Genomic DNA, 24,520 nt, shown 5'->3' with positions numbered 1-24,520 from the left:
CATTTACTTTCTCTCCCTCCTCATCTCCTTTTCAAATGCAAGCTCTCCTATCTCTCTTCATCTCTTTATTATCCCTGACATTTTTATCTCCGACCTCTCCCTTCTTCATTTATTTATTTTATCTCCAACTTCTCCCTTCTCCCTTCATCTCCTTTTTTATCCCTGACCTCTTCTTTCTCTTCATCTCCTTTTTATCCCCGACCTTTCCTTTCTTTTATTTATTTAATCTCCAACCTCTCCTTTCTCCCTTCATCTCCTTATCATATCCGACCTCGCTCTTCCCTCTCCACCTCCATCTCATCTTCGACCTCTCCTCTCTCCCTTCATTTCCTTCCTATTTCCGACCTCTGCTTCCTCTCTTTGTCTCGCCTTCCTTCCAACCTTCCTCATGCGCACACTTCCATTGGCCTCTCAGCCGCGGCAGGAGGCGAGGCGGGCTGCTGAGGAACAAAGGCCAACGAAGGGATTGGTGCAGGCATGTAAATGAGGGACCCAGCGACGGAAACTTGCCTACATATATACGCGCCTCTATTACCCTTTCAGGCTTTATGGCAGGCGTTAATCCACTGATGCCACACTGATCTACACACACGCACACACACACAGCAAATGCAGAAACAAAGAAACCAAGCAACCAACAAACACACAGACACATACACAAGAAGAGCTGTATGAATGTAAAGGAGGTGCCGCAGTGTTTGAGTTTTGTTCCCTCTGTTATATCAGCGCTGGACGAGAGAGACTTTCAGTGCCTCAAAAATTCAACTCCTCCACATGTCAGGCGCACACCACCCCTCCAGGCACATATCCTTTCCTCTTCGATCACACTCAACTGTTCCCCTTCTTCTTCACTAAAACCCTCCATCTCTCCTGTACTCAAAAATGTAAATGGAAACTTTATGTTTGATATCTTGCGAAATCCGCTTAGTTCAGGTAGAGTTTGGGGCATAAACTAAAGGTACGCGTGGCCTCAGTGCTCTTATCTGTCTCATGGCCTGGCCTGTGATGAGTACCAACCCACTGTCCGGAGACGAGACAGGTGTGAGACCCCCAATACCACAGTTCACCTTCCCCAGGTTTACCGAGGTGCACCTTTACGACTACCCTAACCTTTGCCTATAGGGAGGAAGAACACCTGGATGAGCTGAGCCGACTGCACAGACCTGGATTTGAACCCTGGTCCACAGATTCATGGCTAGGCATGCTATTTTTATGCTGTCCAACTTACTGACACACAAGGCAAACCAGTATCATGATTTTTTTTACCCTTTCAGTGGTAAATACTGGAACAGTTTCCCGTCTACTGTTCCTCATCCTTTCTGATAAAATCGTCAAAAAAGGTGTAAGCTATGGCATTCATCCTTGTATTGTTTTTTTCTTTGTTTCTATTAATTACTCCTTCAAAAAGGAATTATTGAGACATTCATGAACTAAGCTCGAATCCCTGATTTTGGCAAGTCGTTTTCTCCTTATTGGGGCAGCGTGCTACTGTTTATTTATTCTATTCCCATTGCAATGTCTGTTTTCATGTAAAGGAATAAGGAAAAAAAAAGAATCTACTAAATAGAAGCGTCCCAGCACAACGCAAATTAGAACGAGGACGGGGTACTCACCCATCCAGGTGCTGTTGGTGATGATCTGCAGGATCTTGGCGGGGTCCATGGCGCCCTGCGGTCACCGGCACGCCGGGAACTGTTCTCGGCCTCGTTGGGATCACTGCGTGTGTGTTGACCTCGGTGTTATTTTGTGTCTGTTTTTTCGGGGTTTGTTTTGTTCACAGTATCACCTTACACAGTCTCAACCTTGGTGTTTGTGTCCTTTGTACCCGATTCCTTCGTCAGCAGCACCGCGGCCACCTGGAAACAAGAAGTCTGTAGTTACTTTTAATGTCTATCGACCGGAAGCAATTCTGGTTTCAATCCCCTTCACTATTCCCGCCAATAGTACGTATTGTTAAAATCCCCTCAGCCAAAACTATTGCAGCACGAACATGTCCGGCGATACCCAAACACAATACCAGCGCCATCACCACCAGCGCCATCGCAAAATCATTCCCAAGGCAAAACAAAACAAAACAATGACAATATTACCAAGAGCATGTATTGTATCACTCTCACCTCCGTCACACCAACACATTCTGCACACTACCGGACACCGCACACACTAAATAAAAATCTTAGTTTCTGTACACATTAAAATCAATCTACTGCAAATTCAAAAACAAACCAAATCTTAACAACCTTTTCCTAAAACTACACACCTTTCGCAAAAGTCTTCATATATTCCCACGAACGAGTATTCAGATTTCATGAGCGACACAACGAAGGGCGAGAGAAATAAAGTAAATGGCAGGTCGATATTCAGAAAGGCTGCACCGGACTCTGTTTTCCGCCGACTTGTTGAGCAGTGTCACGGTCGCCAGTCCATCACCGGAGCCTCGCCGCGTCACGTCACATCACGAATATCAAGCTGAAGTGAGTAATGGATCGGCCGACAACACCGACAGCCGAGCGTTCCGTCCATTACTGGAGCGCTACATCTTCACTTATTTCTCCGATACAGAAAGGAAATATACACGTAGGTTGCTGAGGGATTAACATGTCCTGAGGGTTAAGTTTAATCCAGGATCATTATACAGTATTTAGGGGTCATCTATACTATCCAAATCCCTTATGCAAGAGTTAACAATCGTCTTTATTCTCGTATCCCTTCCGCCGGTAAACTCTGGAACAGCCTTTTTTTTTTTTTTTTTTTTTGTAGTCTTTTTATTGCCCTTGAGGTGCTTCCCTTGCTGTAAAAAAATAAATATAAAAATAAAACTTCTACATTAAGCTGATATATATATTACACCCGAGTTTGATTGGAGGTACACGTTCACGCGCGCCATCCACCCCCATCCACCCCTCCCACCAGTTAATTGTATTCATTGCACACAGCTGTCTTCCCTGAGAACTACAGTATGTTGGCGACCGAGTTATCTCCATGAATATTAAGTACCATTCTGCCCATGGAATATATATTAGTTCATATCTTGCTTAACCCACGGCCGATGAGGAGGCAGAGTAACGGCCGCGTCCCTCCTTGCTGAGCCCCCGCCGTTCGCCGCTGCTCACAGAACGTTCAGTTTATCGAGATCGTTATCCAAAAGTGGACTGAATCGTATGTTTCCCAATCTTCCACGCGGACTGCTCGCCGTCTCTTTCCACACCGTTTTTCAGTCGCCGTCCCCCACATACCCCGTGCCCTTAGCGCCTTCCTCCTCTCTGGAATCTCCGTTCAATTTTTCTCGCTTCTCTCTCCTGAAACTTTACCTCTTTTACATTTATTCGTCCCCATGATGCCTCTTTGCGGCTCATTTCCTTTCGTGTTAAAACCTATTTCTCTATCATCTATTTACTAATCTCTCCTCCCTCTTCGGCGTTACGTCCCTTCATCTTGTCTTTGAAAATTTCTTTGTTGTCTCCCCACTAACATTTCCTCCTTTTTCCATGTTTGTTATTTCTTTGGCTTAAGATAGATTCACATTATTGCATTGAGTATAGTTTTGCACACCACCGCATGACCTAACATACTGCAGCGTTATAAATTTAATTAACTGTATCTTCCTTTACCTATTAAATCAAAATGTATCTTATTATGGCTTCTCCTTTGGAGCGAGGGCGGTCAGGAGGTAGTAATAGAAAGCACACACAAGATGGAGAGGAAAGTAAGACACACACTTCTACTATAGTTTAACTCTTCCACTTTGAGCTGAATAACTTTTTTTTTCTAGGTGGTAATAGAAAGCACACACAAAATGGAGAGGAAAGTAAGACACACACTTCTACTATTGTTTAACTCTTCCACTTTGAGCTGAATATTTTTTTTCTCTTGCATCTTCACAAATATGTTTTCGCTTCCTCGTCAGAATTCCCTCTTAGACATGTCACGGCCCAAAAGCAAAGTTCCCCTCGACGGTGTTTTCTTCTGGGGGAGTGTGAGAAGTAAAGGAAGTTTTCAGCACTGGGAGGCATCAGGCAGGGAAGGAGGTTACGTAGTTGTGATGCTCGATTTAGAAATATCTTTAGGAAACGGGAAACATTCAACAGTAGAGGTAGGACAAGACAGGCTGATGAACAGAGATAGGAGTAAAAAGGAAGACGCCTGATTTAATTTGGAGAAGAAGCCCAGGGCATTCAGAGGAAACAACCCACCACGAGCAGGGCAAAAGATACAAAAGTGAAGAGTTCGGGAGAAAAGGACAAGGCTTAGAATGGCGAACTGGGACAGGAGTAAGAATAAAGGGGCCAGGAATGAGGGGGCGAGTAGGGTAAAAGAAAAAAGAAAGAAAAGTTGGGGATATAAGAACAAGGCTGAGAAAGACGGACTGGGACAGGAGCAAGGATAAACAAAGGGAATAGATATGACGTGGGCAGAGAGGGAGCAGAGTGACCATGGAAGGAAGGAAAGAAGATGAAGGCATAAAGTCGAGGGCTCCATGCGACGAGTAAAAAAAAAAAAAGTGAGCATAGGAGTGCGTTGGACAGACAGGGAGCAATGTGACCATGCAAGGAAGGAAGCGAGGCACACGAGGTCGCGAGGAAGGTGAAGGAAATAAGCATAAAGGAACCAGCAGCGGCGTAGACAGACAGACAGGAGCGTGACCAAGGAAGGAAGGGAGGAAGTCACACGAGCTCGCGAGGAAGGTGAAGGAAGTAAGTTGAGGGTTTCATGGGACAACCAATTATATAACAGCTGACGTGCTTCTTCCTGCCGCCTGGATGAGGGCAGTGGGCGAGAGTGACGCCTTCCGTGATGGTCCAAACTTTGCTGCTCGGTTCCTCTCCGCTGCCGCGACCCAGGTGGCGGCAGACGGGGAGGGGCCGCGCTATCTCCTCGACTCGCGTTTTTCTCTTTTTATCTCTTCCTTACTTCCTTGTTGTTCCTCCTGCTTTCTTTCCTCTCCCTTCCCTTTTCATCTTTTCTTTTTCCTGACTTGGCATCTTCATACGCTGTCCATCACGCGCGTTTTCTTTTTCTCGGTTCTCTTCCTCCAATTTTTGCAGCCTTTCCAGTTTCCTTTCTCCCGCGCGCTGCAGCAAGGCAAGGCGAGGGATCGTTGCAGCGTCCATGGGGAAGTATTAGTCACACCTCCGCGCTGCCAGCTGAGGCCACCCACACCCGCCTCAAGATCTATGGCTCGCCCCGACAAACACTATTACGGAGGCGCCAACGTTCAAGACTCGTGCTGTGAGGAAGTTACGTTTACTGCATCGACTCCGGCAACGCGTGACTGGTACTGTTCATCCTCCTGTCAGATTCTTATGATTAGATAACTGTGTCCCGGCCAGAAGAGGAAGACATATAGAGTCGTATTGTAAGACATTTCGCCGCCCAAGAACACATATTTGACAAGGCCTTCGTAGGAGTTGTGGTAATTTCCAGGAGTAGTTTTATGACCCTGGTGGTAGTTTGACCATTCCTCTGTACCGTGAACCTGAAGAAACACTCATTAGAACCCGACTGACCCCTCTTTGACCTTGAGAAATAGGTGATGTGAGAAGCGAAAGAGTCTTATAATATCAACCATATACACCAGTGGAAGGGAAAGCTGGAGCAAATAAGGCATACATAAAGTGACAGTCAGCAAAAGATTTAGAAGAGTGAAACAATCAGGTAGTCGAAAAGTCGCTGCTACTGCCCCTGTTTATGGATCGAGATGGCCTGGTATACCTGCAGCGAGACACAGGGGCGCCACCACAGACCAAGAGCAAGAAAAGGAGAGCAAAAACCACCGTCGGGGAAAAAAAATGGACAAACAGGAAGAGGAGGAATGTAAATAGAATAAAAACGGACCCCTCCAAGGCGGACCCAACACAAGGAGATCCCGTACAGCTGGCATTTATCTCCTTTTTTTTTTTATCTCGAAACTTGAGCTTACACACACACACACACACACACACACACACACACACACACACACACACACACGAGAAAGTTGGATAAATACAGATACGGAGACGGGACCACACGACCGTAAGCCCAGGCCCTGTAAAACTACAACTAGCTAAATACAACTTGGTAAATACACACACACACACACACACACACACACACACACACACACACACACACACACAACCAACAACTAACACGTAAAAATATATATAACCCAAGGGAAGGAGGTGCCCGAGGACTCGTTTCCCAAGATATTCGAGTTCTAAGGAAGCAGAAAAAAAATAGATGATCAATATCCCAGCGAAGATCCGACAGCCACGGGGCGACAAAAGTCATAGGTGATGATAGAAAAGAATTTTCGTGCAGAGTTTTTCCTTAGTCGGGTTTCAACTGGTTTAATTAAAAGAAGACCTTCATCTGTGATCTTTCCGAATTCACACGTCAACACCTCGAAATGAAAGAAGAGTTTTTTTTTTCCTGTATAGCAAGGGACCTACTTCAGAACGCCTCTCGTCAACGTCGCCGCCGGCTACATGGAACATTCTACTCGTAACCATCAATGCCTACTGTTTTTTGTGGTGCATCATGTAAAAAAAATATAACCCAAGGGAAGGAGCTGCCCGAGGACGCGTTTCCCAAGATACTCGAGTTCTAGGGGAGCAGAAAAAATAGATGATCAAAATCCCAGCGAAGACACGACAGTCACAGGGCGACAGGATCACTTAAAGAAAACGTAATGACGGACGAAGATGCCATTATGCTACGCCTGGGAATCAAGAGATAATACAACCTTACATACACGTCTGTGGTGCGAGGGTGAGGAACATAAGTCGATAAACATTGCTACACATGCGAGTGAGCTTACAGCCGCATGCCGGGTAGCACTAAATTTGAGACTGAGACAATACACTAACAATAATATTCTTTTCGAGAAGGAAATACAACCAAAGCGACGCAAATCCTAGACATGCTTCATAACTATGGAATCATACTTCAGAAGGTAGTGCCTGGGCATGCCTCGCGCTGTGTATGATGCCGCCGAAATAAAATATATGGGAATACACAACCACTTTTTATTTACAGTTTTGTAAATATATATGTCAGAACAGGGTCAGGGTAGTGACATATCAATAAGGTTTCACTATTTCTTTCCTCTGATCTCAAATATATATGCCGAGGGTAATACATGAACGACTCTATTGAAGCCTATAACATGAAAACGAAGTACTGTAATGTGCTCGTTGGAGACGGCAAATTATCGAGACTTCACAATAAGTTTGTTTGTTTTTACAGCAAAGGAGACAGCACAAGCGCACAAAAAAAAAGGAAACAAAAATATAAAAAAAGCCCGCTACTCGCTGCTCCTGTAAAGAATCCGAAGAGGTGGCCGAAAGAGCAGTCAATTACGTTTACTTTGGAGGCAAAACATTAAATTCGTGTTGTAGTATAGAAAAGACTTGAGAGGTCTTCATAAGAAAGCTCATACGAGTGACAAAGGACGAATGAGACCCTTCTGGAGGTAGTTTTGGTGCAGGAAACTTGCCAGCGTGAAAAAGTTAATGTGACCTGAAAGAAAAAGTTAATCCTGGGAGATTTTGAGCTCGGAAATATTACTCAGGGTTCAAAGGTATTGGCTCTCAGAGGCTGGGAAGATTGGCGCGGATCATAGTTGGAAATGAATTAGGGCTTCCTCTTCATCACCGGCCAAAGATGTGGGAGATGATGAACCCTTTGTGTTATTAGACCTTCGAACACCCTCACCGTTGCGGCAAAGAGACAGAAAACTACGTTATAGAAAGAAAATTTGGCACTGTGGCTGCCGGGTATTTCCTGCAAAAATTTACAGGCTATTACTTAGAGTGTAGAAAATGGATACTGATGGTAAAATATATTAATTTTTATTATAGTAAGAGAGAGAGAGAGAGAGAGAGAGAGAGAGAGAGAGAGAGAGAGAGAGAGAGAGAGAGAGAGAGAGAGAGAGAGAGAGAGAGAGAGAGAGAGAGAGAGAGAGAGAGAGAGAGAGAGAGAGAGAGAGAGAGAGAGAGAGAGAGAGAGAGAGAGAGAGAGAGAGAGAGAGAAGTATATAAGAAGAGGAGTATTGATCAGCGCCAGGGGTTTCCGAGTTCCCGTGATTAACTTGTCCTCCGCTGCAGACACGAGTTTCGGCCGCCTCGGATCGAGACGCGAATGGCACGAAACACGAACACGGCAGACTTAATAATATTGTGATCCTTGGTGAAGATTCCTCCATTTTCCTCCACCAAAAGGAGACAAACCAATATTATGAGAGAAAAATCAAAGAAAAAGGCCATTAAGCTACGTGTTAAAGGGAAACTGAACCCATAACTTACTGAAGAACAAGTCGCTTACACCCTCTTGTATATAAACACTACGCACTGACTAGGAAAGGACTGATTATATGTATAGAGAGAGAGAGGAGAGAAAGTGAAGAGGAGGAGGAGAAGGAGGAGGAAAATACACTTTGAATTAATTAACAGAATAAAAGAATTCTCAACAAATGTCTGATTCGCTCATAACTTGTCCAGACTTGAAAATTTGGTCCTTCATAAAAGTTTACTCTCCAATAAACAGGGGATCATATTTTATAGGTACTAATAAAATAAATACGAGTAAACTATTTAAATGCTACACGAAATAGAGCTTAAAGTAAATTGATAAGTCCAGTTTATGAACAGTATTATAATATACAACACAATGACAGCCTTTCAGCATAATACAAACCTTGGATATCAAATATTACGAGGGGGCGCAGCGAGGAGCGGCGTGCGTTCTTGTTGACCAAACGCTTAGGAGGTGTAATTATTTTTAATAGACAAAACCAGGACACACAAGGGCCCCGAGACGTGTGTAATTACTTAAACTCTCCGGGCAGGCACTTTAAACATTTTGCAGGCCTCTTTGTCGGGGAGAGAATTAAATGTTTTATTGCGATGAAATTTTCGTTTAAGGATAATGTTTCTAAAAGGCCCCTCTCAGCGAGAAAAATGAGAAAAATTCACCACTTACTCAAACCATTTCATTATACATATCAACGCATTTGTGATCAGTTTATGCATTATCTATTTTGGGGGTTTATATCATGGCAAAAATTTGGCCCGTCGCTGGTACACGGTAAAGCCACAAATTTGGCCCGTCGCTGGTACACGGTAAAGCCACAAATTTGGCCCGTCGCTGGTACACGGTAAAGCCACAAATTTGGCCCGTCGCTGGTACACGGTAAAGCCACAAATTTGGCCCGTCGCTGGTACACGGTAAAGCCACAAATTTGGCCCGTCGCTGCTACCGGGTTAAGACTGGAGATGTGAGGGAGAATATTTCCTTGGGTAAAATATATATTCAAAACCATAAATGAAAGCATATGCGTCAGACTTTTATTACACACAATAAAAGACCGAAATAAATGGAAATATATATGATCCGTGCTGAGGCGAAGGAGCGAGGTGTATAGATTCTTCTAATCCGACGCACCGCTGACACTTACCACTTGACATGCGAGCATCAGATATGAATTTTCTGGTGTGTAAAAATAAAGGAGTTCTTCCATCTTGTAAGAAAAAAAAAATCCTTTAGTGACGCAAGACAATGAATGCTCTTACTGTAGCTGCGGGGAATGTACCAAGGATGGCTAGGAGCTATAAGGGATGATGCATGTGTTATTTAGTGTCACTCCTCAAGGTAAATGAGGATAACGTATATATGGGGTAAGTTATGCAGCATGGTACGGTTGGTATAGATGCAGCTGTGTTTGTATGTATGTATATATGTATGTATGTATGTATGTATGTGCGTGTGTATATAAACGGACATATACACACATACATACAGGGATTACGATGCCAAACACCTGCTGTAACGGACCTTAGCCACTCCGGTGTGATATATACTTGAGGCGAGGGGGCGTTGCAGGCCTATATGAAAGGCCCTCCCGTGTCCTGACTCTCCCCTTTGTATCAGTTAACACTAAAGTGGTCCAGCATACACTTCAAAGACTAATTCTGTAACTTTCCTCACCAGACTACATACACATAACACGCAAACTGTTTCCTGCTTTTTTTTCCTCAGATATATACATTCGGGATTATTTTCAACTTTCTATTTTTGGAGTACTTTCAAGTAACCGGAAACTTACCGTCGCTACATTGGCAGTATATTCATAGAGATCACACGTAAAGAAGACATCGAAGAGCTTAAAACCTGCGGCAAGAGACCTCTAGATTATCTAAAACTTTACGGTTAAAACCAACGAGCTACACCATTCCTGCACATCCTAGTAAAACAAGATAAGAACACGATGAATTTATATTAACGCCGACGTTTATGTGAAGGGCGCAAACCCCGGCCCTTGCCTGAACGGGAAAAGTGGTGGCATCAGAAGTACACAGACTAGAAGAGTGCTCACAACTGTAGAAAATGATGACAAGTTCATCAAGAAATAGGGCGATCTACACAAACACTTCCCATACAACGGCCTTAGCAAAATAGACAACGACACGAAAGAAAGAAAATTATTGACCAATGGGATGTACAGGGCAGCTGCATGGGAGTTAGGATGGAGAGTGAGTGAAGCGATGCGCTCCCGGGCGTATGCTCCCCATTAGTTAGTTTATGGCACAAGGCAACGCAGTACCATGGAGAAAATTTAAACTTAAAAATGTTTCCTTCCTTATAGATGCGTCTCCATCCTAAAGGAAACGTTTGGCTTTGTCGAGCGGCTGCCCATGACGAGTGTGCAGGATTGCTCAATAAGAGAACGCGAAAGAGAACAAATGGCTCTCTGCTGAGCCTTTTCTTGGGACAAGCCATTTTGTAGATGGTAAGGGCTGGTCACCCCATGGATTCTTTACACTCCTCGGGTCACCCCTCCCCACCCCCACGACAGGCTTCCGCCTAACACCTGCAGACCCATCTGGCGATGATAAATATTGCCACGCCTCGCAGGCAGCATAAGAAAAGTATAAACTTAACAGACATACAAAAAAACTGTATAACTGACAGAATTTTCACAGGAAAATAATGATTAGAAGCCCCTAAATGAATGTCATTAAAAGTTAGCCAGAAAAGCATCTGGCTTGGGCTTTTGGAAAATTAACGTAAATATTTTAACGAACCAAGGATGCACAAAAAATCATGACTGAATAATATTTCGACCATGAATATGTTTTCACGTGTTTTGTTGGAGCTCCAGACAGCGAGAAATTGTAATGGGTTGTGCTAATGAACGAGCTGCTGGCCGGCCGGCGGCGGGCGGCAGCCGCTGAGTTACCTGCTCGTGTGCCGGGGGCCAAACATTTGTTATCACTCACGCGCAAACAATGCAAACGAGCGTTTTGTAACATTTTGAACTCCGATTAACCTTTAAACTAATCACCAAAAAGGATACTACCCTCTGAACGACGACCAAGGGGGAAATGTAGAGATAAAAAAGAAAAGGTCAGCTGACTCATCCTGCACGAGGCATTCAGAAACAATACAGAGATATACAACACAATTTTCTTAGAGTTCATTATGTATACATATGTAAAAGACAACTTGGAAAGAGTTTTTTTTTGTCCAATGGGAGGAGGTTAACAGACACTCACCTTTAATTGTGCACCGTGTGTGCTCCCGATACACAGGTATGTATGATGTTGACGCCTTGCACGAGAAGGCAGACACAGGAGCCACTTGACAAAGGTTCACACAGATTGGAAACTTCAAAATTAGCACCGTCCGTGCCACAAAAGCAATAAAGTATGATTCGGTTTTTTTTCAACAGCGGATTGACGATTGGCTAATGATTAAAGTATCTGTTTCGATCAGCAGGTAGCGTGCCTATCATTTATATATGCCTGTGTTTCTGATACTTAGCTTGTTATTGCTAGACGCTTCCGCACCTGACATCAACTATTTCTAAAGACAGAAAAGGAGATCAGTCGGGTTTATAATAAGTGTTTCTTTAGGTTCAAGATGAAGAAGAAGGGTCAAACTACCACCAGGCTCATAAAACTACCCCTGGAAATGCGCACAACTCCTACGAAAGCCTTGTCAAATGTGTGTGTTGGGCCGCCGAAATATTAAGTAATACGGCCCTAGGTATCTTGCATCGAATATGAAATACGAAAATATGTTATAAAGCAGAGCAAACTCATCCTGCAGCCCGGAAGCTTCTTTTCGTGAATCGTACATAATACTCAGACGCTCAAGTCAGTCTTTATCTCCCTCACCCTCACACTGGCTCGCCCGCCTCTAAATCTGTCTTCTGGTGTCGGGGTCACAACTTTGGCGGCACTCTTTTTACCAGAATGAGTGGCACTGTCCTCACCACTTGCCTTCCCTCCAGTAACTTCTTCCGTTCCGTATCAAGCACCGTTGCTGAGATGTCGCCCTCAACCTCCATTACCGCTTCCTGCTCACTGTTCTTCCCCACTTTTCCACATTTGTTTCTCGCTCTTTTCTTAATATTCGGATTTCATGCTGTCTCCGCCAAGGAACTTCTCCTCCACTTCAATATTCCTTTTTATCAACAGCACTAACGACAAAAGTAATTTAAATATCATGCATTCCTTAAATATCCCTAAACTGTAAACTCTATATGTCCTTTTTTTCATGTATTCTGATGGTGAGTCTTGGTAGATGAAGTATCGTGTCGCACTAAACACTAAATTACACCTTCTTGTCCAGGGAGTTCCTAAACTTATAGGAGGCAGGATGTGGTAGACTTTTACAATTTTTTTTCTGCTGTAGGCATGACTGAAAAATATACAAGGACACAATAACTGTTCATGTGTTAGGAGAACTCAGCCACACAATCACGTCATGAGTGGATCTCGAATTTCCGCTCCTGAAGAACAGCGTTGCAAGACATGCCAATGTATATTATCTTAATTGTGTCGTTCTCAAGGGCTGTTTCTGCTCCGTTAACATCTTTACCTTGAATAATACAAACGACTTTTAGCAATCCTGAACATCTACCTGAAGTCAATTATGAAAAACGTTTCCTCCATCGTGGATAGTTCTGTTCTACCGGAATGGTATTGTAAATCCAATCCCTCGGGTAATCCTTGGGCGAGCCAGGCGAGATTTTGTCGTCTGCGGGAAAAATCTGAGCTGGATACTCATTGAACAATTTGCGCCATCCCGGGCCCGAGTCCCACAGTTTTCCATCACGTACGCGCGCCGGCGAGGTGGAGGCGGAGGGCCCTGGAGGCCACGTCCCAACATATTCCAAAAACATGCGACTGCAAGTTACAATGCGACAAACTTTGAAAAATATTTCCTGATAAAACTGACCGTCACCAACACACCATAAATATTTGAAAATCTGCATGCGCACGTGCCATCAACAGATTGCATGGCTCGTGGAAGCATACATACATATATATATATATATATATATATATATATATATATATATATATATATATATATATATATATATATATATATATATATATATATATACAAAAAAAAAAAAAACACACCTACACACACACCTACACATATATGAGTGTGTGTGTAAACACACACACACTCATATACTTTAATTTAATTTACACACACACACACACACACACACACACACACACACACACACACACACACACACACACACACACACACACACACACACACACACACACACATACATACACATATATGAGTGTGTGTGTAAACACACACACACTCACATACTTTACTTTAATTTAATTTACACACACACACACACACACACACACACACACACACACACACACACACACACACACACACACACATATATGAGTGTGTGTAAACACACACACACTCACATACTTTACTTTAATTTAATTTACACACACACACACACACACACACACACACACACACACACACACACACACACACACACAAGCGCACGCGCAAAGTTTAAGAAAACTGCAATACACTGAGAGACTTCATAAACTGGAGAGTCCAGAACTACAAGAGGAAAAGAGGGAGAAGCAACTTAATCATTATCGTCAAACTTATAAATGACTTGAGGCGTGAAGACGGGGAAGATTTCTTGCTAAGAGATGACGGCGGGGAAAGGGACGCAACACAGGTTGAGGAAATAAGCTACAGAAGGGACGTAAAGAGGTTTGGTTTCCCCGATAGAACGAGCAACAGGAAGACATGAGAAGGTTCATGAAGAAAATTAACAAAACTTTAATTATAATTACTATCAAGGGTAAAAACAGTTAAGAGTAAACTTGGTAGCTATAGGGAAAGACATATGTGTGCCAGCAGGCAACCAAACGGGGAACTCACGCAGAAGAGCGACGAAACAAATTGACGGATTGTGTAACTAAAAAAATCAGGCCCTGAATGAAGAAAATCTAGATATCATAAGACTCCCAGCGGTAACAGGAGACGAAATCAAAATAGAGTGTGTGAGCGAAAACCATGTAAAAAGTGCCGTGCAAGACGAGCTTTTCAAGATTTCTCGAAAGTTAAAAGGTCTGAATGACTGGAAATGCCGTCATCATATTAATATATTAAGACAAGGCAAAATTCTTTTAGAAATATCGTCCTATCAGCTTACTGTCAATCAACAAAAGAATACTGACAAAATAATTACAAGCATCATTTCAGATATCTATGATCCAACCTTCCACGAGAGCAATCAGACAGTCCTGGTGTGTTTTCGACAATGGATCGTGTCCAGACACTATACAAGGTTATAATCTAAACAAAGGAATACAGAAAATCTCTTTGCATGGCATTCATAGACTACGAGAAGAATTTTGGCTCACACTACACACACACACACACACACACACACACACACACACACCGGTTCATGATGAAGGATCCAGGTGTATAGGGTAGAGGTCAGCCTGTTCTCGTAAAATGTCTGCTCGCCGCCTCTCGCCTGGACGGTGCACATAGTTGTTGCTGTACCGTGGTTCCGGCCGTGATCTTCGTGGTCTGCCACAATGGAGGAAACGCCGCTTCGTTTCCGAAACAATTTCTGCTTCTCAGGCACCTCGCTCCCTCGTGTTTCCTTCCCAGAAAAGAGAAATACTTCTTCCATTTCCTTTTTCTGATTCTCGTGTGATTTCTACTCGATTGTCTGATTTTTCAATGCTTCTCATATTGCTACGCGCCCAGAGAAATTGCGACTCATATTCAATTTTCTTCGATTCGTTTTCTTTTCCTATTTTTCCATTATTTCTCCTCTCTTTCAGAAAAAAAAATCATGAAAAAACTGACATATCATTTTCCAGTAAACCGACAACGCTTCCTTTCACTACAGCCTCCTGCTCGCACTACCCTTCCACTTCTTCCGCTCCCTTTATTCTCTACTCTCGCCTCACTTATCCTCGTCCTCCATCCCCTCTTCCCTCTTATTCCTCCTGAGTCCCCACCTGTGCCATCATGCTCCTCCCCTTCCTCCCCTTCCTCCCCCTCCTCCCCTCCCACACCTCGCCCACCTTCACCTCTTCCCTCCCCGGCAATGAAGGAAACATATTGTGCCTTTCAAGTCTTCATGGGCCTCTCTCTCTCTCTCTCTCTCTCTCTCTCTCTCTCTCTCTCTCTCTCTCTCTCTCCTAGAAAAATCAACAGCATCGACAAGGATCCAGTATTTTTTTAGGTGATAACAGAATTCCATCCCCTGTAATTGTGTTGGCGTTGATAGCAAGGTGTGAATTCTATTAAACAAACATGCATTAGACTTTACAAACCAAATGAACGTTAACTGTTTTGTCTAATGAGGTGAGGCTCGTTAAAATTGCTTACAACCCAATGTGTTCTAGTGTATAAAGGTCTTCGCTGAATTACAAAATTATGACGTCACAGCTCAGCGTGAGAAGATTTTTCAAGCGATGGTGCTGCAGGTAGAGGAGGCGAGTCGGCGAGTGCAGGAAGAAGAATGCAATTTCCAGAATATACAACGAGGCTGCTGCGTTGTAATCACAGGAGAGAGCAGGAACCGGGGCTGAAAGCTGACTTTAATAGCAGAGGAGGGTCAGGAATAAGATAAATTTATTGGAGAAAAAAATGTTTAGAAAAAAATCGAGACAATAACAATTAAAAAAATGGCTAGACAATGTACGTATAAACTTCGTCAGAATTTTAAATAGGTGAATAGCACGTGTTTCACAAAGATAGAAGGAAAAAGTAGAGAAGAGTTTGTTTGCACTAGTTTTCAAAGAGACGCTTTAATGCCAAAATTCAAACGGATGTCAACTCAAAATCAGTGTGTGTGGATATACTGAAAGCAAAATAAAAACAAGACCTTATCCTTAACCTTAGAAGACATAACACTAAATCATTCTTGCAGGATTACTAGGGCGTGCAGTTATGAAAATTTCTGCATCATGGAAGACTACATTGATGGGAACATAGCTTCGGACCCCTTAGTGGGTGACGTAGAATCTTGGGACCGCTTAGTGGGTGACGTGGAATCTGAAAATTTACTTATAGGACGGTATTACATTAATTTCCTAAAAAAAAAATACTTGTAAGGTGACAACATCTTCGAATAAGTCTTATCCTTAAAATAAGAATATAATAAGAGAGGTGGAAGTTAGGGGTCAGCAAGACTATAGTGATCACGAGGGAACTAGGTTGAACTTGGATTGGATGACAAACTACAATAGCAAACTCGTGCTAATGGTTGACTTGGAAGAGCTGACTATAAGGGGCTTAGAAGACAACTTGAAGTAATTACAATAAAGTTAACATTAATTCATATAGGAAAAAGAGAAAAAAAAGAAGAATGTAAAGAGAAGTGACTGCATGGAGTGACTAGGGAAGGAAAAGCTGCATAGTACTTCACTCTGATACAGATAGGCTCACCCTTCACCATAACCCTATTTAATCCGCTGAACCACATGCAGAATGCTGGAAACTATTGGAAAAGCTGAGAAAGATGAATTTTGATATGTGGTAACAGCACGTTCGTTGTTTTATGCAGATTAAGATGTTTCAACAAGCGGATTGCTGGATAATCGATACATGTAAAGTGGGTTTGGGATCGGTTCAACTTCCAATTATTTGCAACAACCTGCTTTTTTTCTGTTCTTTTTGTTTTGTATTTATTTCTGAAGCCACTGTGAAGCAACTGACGCGTCCGGAGTGCGGTGTGAGGGACAAAGCCAGATTTTTCTAGACTGCACTGGGAAAAGCAAACTACACATCCCAGGAAGAACAAATCAAAGGCTGCAAGGGAATAAGCGACAGTATAATATTATATCTTGTTCTTCCTGCGATGTGTATAGTCTGTCTTTCCCAGTGCAAGCTAGAAAAAAATGGCTTTGTTCTTTACTTTCCCTTCCCCTTCGGCCGCCTCAACTGACGCAGATAGTTATTCCATGATACAATATGATAGTCGTTGAAACAGGCGTAACGGTAGGCGAGGGTTTCGTGTGTTGGTGAGGTAGACCGTCAAATATTTAATACCTGTCGATTGTTTGGGCCATAGCTCACTGAACGTCATTTATCATGCCAGCAATGAATTAATTCCTCCGGTCATCAGTAGCCGGTGATTTCAACAGACCTTTTTTTGCCAGGGTCTCCTCGGACGACTAAACTCATTCGGTGCAGCGATAGACCAAAAGGTTGAAAGAAAAATAGTATTCGTCCAATTAATTTACATGGAAATTGCGCTTCAATCAACAACAAGGTTATTAAATGCTGCCCATCCAGTGTATTAGTCAGACGATGAGCCACTCAATTAATCAGTCGCTTCCCCGTCAACGCCCCGACCTCGGGAGAGAGAGACGCGCCTCGATCACACACCCCTGACGATTTTTGGGGGGGACTTAGGTAACCTTCAGAGAGAAAGATAGTTAGATAGACAGATAGATAGATAGATAGATACTTAGATAGACAGAAAGATGAATAGTCGTACACTGATGCACAGATAGAGAGAGAATGATAAATACATAGATAGCAAGAGAGAGAGAGAGAGAGAGAGAGAGAGAGAGAGAGAGAGAGAGAGAGAGAGAGAGAGAGAGAGAGAGAGAGAGAGAGAGAGAGAGAGAGAGAGAGAGAGAGAGAGAGAGAGAGAGAGAGAGAGAGAGAGAGAGAGAGAGAGAGAGAGAGAGAGAGAGAGAGAGAGAGAGAGAGAGAGAGAGAGAGAGAGAGAGAGAGAGAGAGAGAGAGAGAGAGAGAGAGAGAGAGAGAGAGAGAGAGAGAGAGAGAGAGAGAGAGAGAGGAAACAAGAGAACGTAAAATGAAAATATATAAAAAAAAACACAGAAAACTAGGCATGTGTTCTCTCTTTTTCTCTTTTTTTTGTCGGCTTCCAAAAAATGTTCACATACCAATCTGAAAAACAATACTGTATAGTCTTGCTTCACGGTTGGCAATAAATGGAAATCACTTCGAGTTCCCAAAAATGGTGTGCAGAGACGAGATAAAGAGAGAGGAAATGGGACGAGAGTTAAAACGATGTAAAAGTCAAGTGGAATTAATGGAAGGAGTGCAATGGCGATAGACAGAGAAAGAGATAAAAAAAGTAGTGTACAAATTTATGAAAAAAAATATAAATAAATAAATAAAAAATGAGCATACGGCAGAGGAAATCAAATAAAACTGAGATGAAAGTAAATTATATGAAGTGATGAATGAAAAACGATGTAGAAGGACGAAGTGGAACGGCGAGAGAGAGAGAAAAAAGTAGTGTTCAAATTAGTTATAAAAAATCTTTAAAAAAAAAAGCGAACATACGACAGAGGAAATCAAATAAAACTGAGATGAAAGTAAATTATATGAAGTGATGAATGAAAAACGATGTAGAAGGAAGAAGTGAAATGGCGAGAGAGAGAAAAAATGTAAAAGCCTAAAAAAAAGCGAATATATGACAGAGGAAATCAAATATGACTGAAATGAGGGTAAATTATTTGAAGGCATGAATTAAAATCGATGTAAAAGGAAGGAGTGGAATAGCGAAAGATTGAAAAACGTACAAATTAGTGAAAATTCTCCCCCAAAAAACGAATAGAGTGTAAAGGAAATCAAAATAACTAAGATGAAAGTAAATTATATGAAGAAATTAATGAAAAACGAATTAAAAGGAAGGAGTGGAATAGCGAAAGAATAAAAAAACGTACAAATTAGTGAGAACTCTCCATAAAACGAATATTTACTGCAAAGGAAATAAAAATAAAACTGATATGAAAGTAAGTTATATAAAAGAATGAAAGAAAAACGATGTAGAAGGAAGGAATCGAATTAGCGAGTGAATAAAATATGTATAAATTAGTGAAAACTGCCCCCGAGACAACGAATATATTTGTCAAGGAAATCATTTAAGCCTGAGATGAAATTAAACTATATTAATGAATGAAAAACGATGAAGAAGGAACGACTTAAATACCGAAAGGATGAAAAAAATACTTACAAATTAATGAAAACTCTCAAAAAATAAAAAAAATAAACGAGTAGAGTGTAAATGATATCTAATACACCTGAGATGAAAGTAAGTTATATAAAAGAAAGAATCAGCACTAAAAGAAACCAGAAAAATATATATAACGATCTAACGAGGAGAAACTGAGAAACTAAAAGGGAAGTGAAACGATAAAAATGAACTTGATGGCACCGAGGAAAGACAAAAATGAAAAAAAAAAGAGAAAAAAAACAGGAGTGGGAGAAAATACAACGGAGGGAAAAGGAGGAAAAAGAGGAAAGAGGAAGGAGGAGGGGGAAGAAGAGAGGGAGAGAGAAAAGAATACATTGACGTAGGAGCGAGGCACAAATTAATGATGGCTCAACTAAAAGATAATACTAAATGAAAGAAAACGGGTAGAAAAATCCATGAAAAACGAGAGACGGAGGGAAAGTGAGTGACTCCTATTTCTAAAGGCCAAAAAGGAGATCAACCAGATTCTAATGAGGGTTTTTAAGGATCACGGGGTAGAGGCAGTCATACTACCACCAGGGTCATAAAACTACCCCTGGCAATACACACGACTCCAACGAAAGCCTTCTCAAATATGTGAGCTTTGACTCCGAAATGTTTTTTAAGAATACGACAATAAGATCCTCTTCACACTGTGCCGACTCTGGGCCACGACGACCCACGACTCTAGGGTACACGAGGTCTTGGGTGTTGATGTGAAAGGGTCGCGCATGATCTAAAAGAGGTCTAGAAACTGTCGCCGGAAACTGAGCGGACGTCGGGAAAGGAGCGTGGGGTCGTGAGGGTTAGCGCGAAAAAGTATTCCATGCCTACGACAAGAGTCGGCAAGGGTCTGGACCAACGGTCATTAAATTTTCCGGTTGAAGTCTGAGGGAGGTCGGGGTCACTCAAGACTGTCCCAGACAGTCTTAGCTTGTCCTGAGAGTCGTGAAGACTGTGGGGGCCATTTTTTTTTTTTTTTTTTTTTTTTACCATTTCCTGTCGGCACAGTCGTCGGTGCCGACTACTTAAGAATAAAGAGGGATTGTCCTGACGATAATCTTCGTCTAATGAAGGACGTTCGTGACAACTGTCGGCTTAGAAATAGTGGCTAACACGTTGTCGGGATGTTGGTGGGATACTGACTGCCGATAAGTTGGCAGCATGTCCCAAGACTAAATATTTTTAGACGGCGACCTTCCAACGACCACTTGGCAGAATATCGGCCAACTAACTTTTCTCGATGGATGTGGAGTCCTCTTGCTCCATTTCGGTACAGTGTGAAGGGGGCTTCAGAGGAGGTGTTATTAGGCAAGGCACACAATTGGGGAACGGATAAGTATGAAGCTGTGTTGATTCCCGAGAGAGAAAGAGAGAAGTGAAGAGCGATCATGGGGCCAAAACACACCGAAGAGAAAGGTAAACACCAGTCTGTCCCCTCACACGAGAGAGAGAGAGAGAGAGAGAGAGAGAGAGAGAGAGAGAGAGAGAGAGAGAGAGAGAGAGAGAGAGAGAGAGAGAGAGAGAGAGAGAGAGAGAGAAAAGAAAGACAGGTGATGCTTGATAACTCTCTCTCTCTCTCTCTCTCTCCTGACGCAGTGGACGGGAACACGCTACACGCTATTAATCCGCACGTCGCCAGGAACACGGCGGACATAGACATGCATTCATCCTCGGGGTCTGATTGGTGACTTTAATATCGGAGGCCGCCAGAAGCCCATAGTGACGGCCGCCTTGTCCCCGCCTCTCATTATTCAGCCTGAGATCAGAGGCGGAGGTATCGATCACAATCCCAAGGCTGACGATGAAAGGAAATAATATGTCATCCATTATAAGATATTTAACGACGGCAAACCACTATTGTCGGTCTTGTACTATAATAATATCGCCCGTGGTTATCGGTTGAGACGACACAAATATCTTTCTTCTGTGTTCTTCATATTTTTTCTTTTCTGCACAATCATCTCTATGCTCTTGCGGTTAAAATGATTATCACTTATCAAATAATAGTTATCAGTGGTGCTCTAATACAAAACCACTTAATATTCCCTCTTGTACAAGGATAAGAAAGTGGGCAACCAGACAGCTCAAGCGTACTAAGCTTAAGCCACACACGGCGAGCCATAGACGGGGTAGCGAGGGGTGCTGCAAGCCTAACGAAGACTCGTGTCCTCAATCTCCGTTTCCTTTTTGTCTCAGTTAATCCATCAAAGAGTACATCAACAGAAGTAATATCATTTATCTTAATTAACATCAGTGACAAGGCTCAGAGAGAGATAGTGCTGGCAAAGCGAGAATTAAGGAACAAGGGGAAGAACAGGAGATGTGAGGGAGTAGTTATTGTCGTCACGGTGAGCGTCACACAGAGAAATATAAACACATTCTGCAGTAGAAAGCGAGGCTGACGGTGAGCGTCGCAGCGGCTTTGGGCAAGCACATTCCCAAGAGGATTACAGTCACTGGTTTGGTGGGTCCCACAGCACCAGACCATCCATGGAAAATGAGCGAGATGCTGCTACAGTATAGTGAAACAAAAATAATGTGAGGCTCAGCGGTCCAGTGTGACTCGAGGATTGCATAATATACCGTGATGGTGTTTGATGATTGCTGGCAAATGTTAACTTGGTATGAATTATAAGCTTTGGCTGTTAGCTCTCCCCATGGAAACATTAACAATTTGAGTAAAACATTTCATGACAAACGTTCACAGCAAAGCGTCACACATAAACAAGCACGCAAAACATATAACCATAACTAATTTTCTAGGAGACGAATGGCCGCGTGATAAAAGAAAATTAACGTTCATTTATATGCTCAGCTTAAATATGACTGCGCAGTTTTTCACAAATATTTCACTGAGGCGCTTCACGGTGACAGACACGAGGGTCGGGGCGAGATGAAAAGGCAGGGAGGGGCGTGGGGGAGGGGGGAGAATCAAACAGCACTGAGCGAGGAAGGGTGGGGGAGAGAGAGGGTCGGGGAGAGGGGGAGGAGAGAGGAGAGGAGGTAACCAGACGAGTTGAATGAAAAGTTTCTGTGCGGCTAAATCCCATCCACGGCAAGTTAGGGACAATAAACGTCCTGCCCAACAAGGCGGTCATCACTGGCTTACAAATTATGATGACAGAGATGATAATGATGATGGCGTAGGTATATAGATAGATAGATAGATAGATAGATAGAAATATATAGATACTTAGATATAGATAAATGGATAGATAAAATGACAGACCGACAGATAGATAGATAGATAGATATTAGAGAGAGAGAGAGAGAGAGAGAGAGAGAGAGAGAGAGAGAGAGAGAGAGAGAGAGAGAGAGAGAGAGAGAGAGAGAGAGAGAGAGAGAGAGAGAGAGAGAGAGAGAGAGAGAGAGAGAGAGAGAGAGAGATTGATTAATAGGGTTACACAGTCATTATGCTGCGACAGATAGATAGTATAAATAGATAGATATAAATAGATAGATAGATAAACAGATAGACACAGACAGATAGACAGTAGGTATACACATACAGATAGACAGTTAAATTGATAGATAGGTAGATGAATAGATAGATCTAGACAGATACATAGACAGACAGATAGATAGATAGAAAGATACTGATAGATTAATTGATGAAATGGTAGCTATAGATACATAGATAGATAGAGAGATAGATAGAGATAGACAGACAGATAACCAGATAGATAAATAATTGATATATATAGGCATAGATGAACAGAAAGATAGATGCGAAAGGCTCTCCACCTTTCTGCTTGACACAAAGGATTTTCAATAAATATTTTCTCTGTCATGACGGAAGAATCAAAGAGGTGGACACCGCCGAAGGCTCTGGAAAGGAAATTGAAAATTACCCAAAAGAGAGATGGAGAGATGGATGTCGGGTATCACTATAATGGATTAGAAAGCCTACAGGTGCATAAGGGAATAGAAACAGAGGAAACAGTGGAAGGAAATGAAGTCAAGAAATGGGATTGTGAAAAGACCATATGTAGGAGAGAGGACAACAGACTGACAAAAAGAATGATTGAGTGGAAAATATCTGACAAAAAAAAAAGATTCCAGGGAAGGCTGTTTAGCAGATAGTGAAATGAAATCATAAAGTTTCCTGAAAAATTTACTTCACTAATGAACATAGAGGCAGAGAACGGACGCGCATAGAAATGATTAGGAGAATACTGCTATATTACTTCCATATCTGCAGAGAAACTACATAATTTGAGATAGATAGATAGATAAATAGATAAATAGTTAGATAGACGGAAAGAAATAGGTAGATAGATAGATAGATATAGATAGATAGATAGACGGATAGAGATGCGTGTTTATTCGTATGTATGTGGATATATAGAGACATATCACATAGCAATGGAATGGAGCGTTTTGGGTAAACATAACAGTAACATTAATAGCAACTTGCCGCTCTCCATGAAAAGTTTGAGATATGTGTTTCCTGCCAGTCCTAATATACAGTTTAAGAATTTGACTCCCCACAAAAGAGAGGAATGGAGAGAAAATGCCGGGTACAAACAGAGAGTCAGGAAATGAGCCTCACGGATTAGGGAGCGGACAAAGGCTGAGGACGTTTTAATGACGACTAAGAATTAAAAACAGACTCGGGCAGCTCATAACACGCGTAAAACTGGCAGGAAATGGAGAACCAAGTAGAAGAGTGGGAACCCAGAAGTTGTTGAAGTTAGAATAGTCAATAGCCGGGGGATCAGGAGGAAGGAGAAAATAAGAGCAATTGCCGGATCAGGATGGAGTACAAGAACATCGGACTGAGAGAAATGGAGAACGTTGGGGAAGTTCTTTGTCCAGCAGTGGATTGGTAATGGTTGAATATGATGAAGATGATGTATGCCTACTGTGTCCCGTGACCTTTATGTAGAAAAGTATACACCTCTCCTCCCGAAATTGACCCCTCTTTCGGCCACTTCCTTGGATTCTTTTTAGGAGCAGCGAGTAGCGGGCTTTTTTTTTTATTGTTGTTTCCTTTTTTGTGTGCCCTTGAGGTGTCTCCCTTGTAAAAAAAAAAGGATTGAAAATTAAATATATAACTCTTAACAACAGCTATGAGTTTTTGCATCAATAAACTGCTTCGGAGAGGGAAAAATTGATATCAAACACTCATTCAAAGATATATGTGACCACACTAATCATTACAGAGAGTCTTAGATGTTTAATTAATCAATATTCCGCTTCTTGATGGAT

The 24,520-nt window shown here is 42.3% G+C and overlaps 1 protein-coding gene across 4 annotated transcripts in view; it reads right to left on the bottom strand.

The window, feature by feature from the left end:
• LOC127009508 (putative neural-cadherin 2) overlaps window positions 1-24,520 on the bottom strand; it is a 92,524-nt gene that overhangs the window by 65,243 nt on the left and 2,761 nt on the right. For all 4 annotated transcript variants that reach the window (XR_007762027.1, XR_007762028.1, XM_050882624.1 and 1 more), the window contains exon 2: window positions 1,614-1,856. Coding sequence is in view for 2 of the 4 variants with exons in the window: in XM_050882624.1 (XP_050738581.1) it covers window positions 1,614-1,662 (49 nt within the window). In the remaining 2 variants the exon portion in view is untranslated. The remainder of the gene's footprint in view (window positions 1-1,613; window positions 1,857-24,520) is intronic.

This window comes from Eriocheir sinensis, chromosome 41, assembly GCF_024679095.1.
Source record: "Eriocheir sinensis breed Jianghai 21 chromosome 41, ASM2467909v1, whole genome shotgun sequence".
Taxonomy (NCBI): Eukaryota; Metazoa; Arthropoda; class Malacostraca; order Decapoda; family Varunidae; genus Eriocheir; species Eriocheir sinensis.
This window is presented reverse-complemented; position numbering and strand designations above follow the sequence as displayed.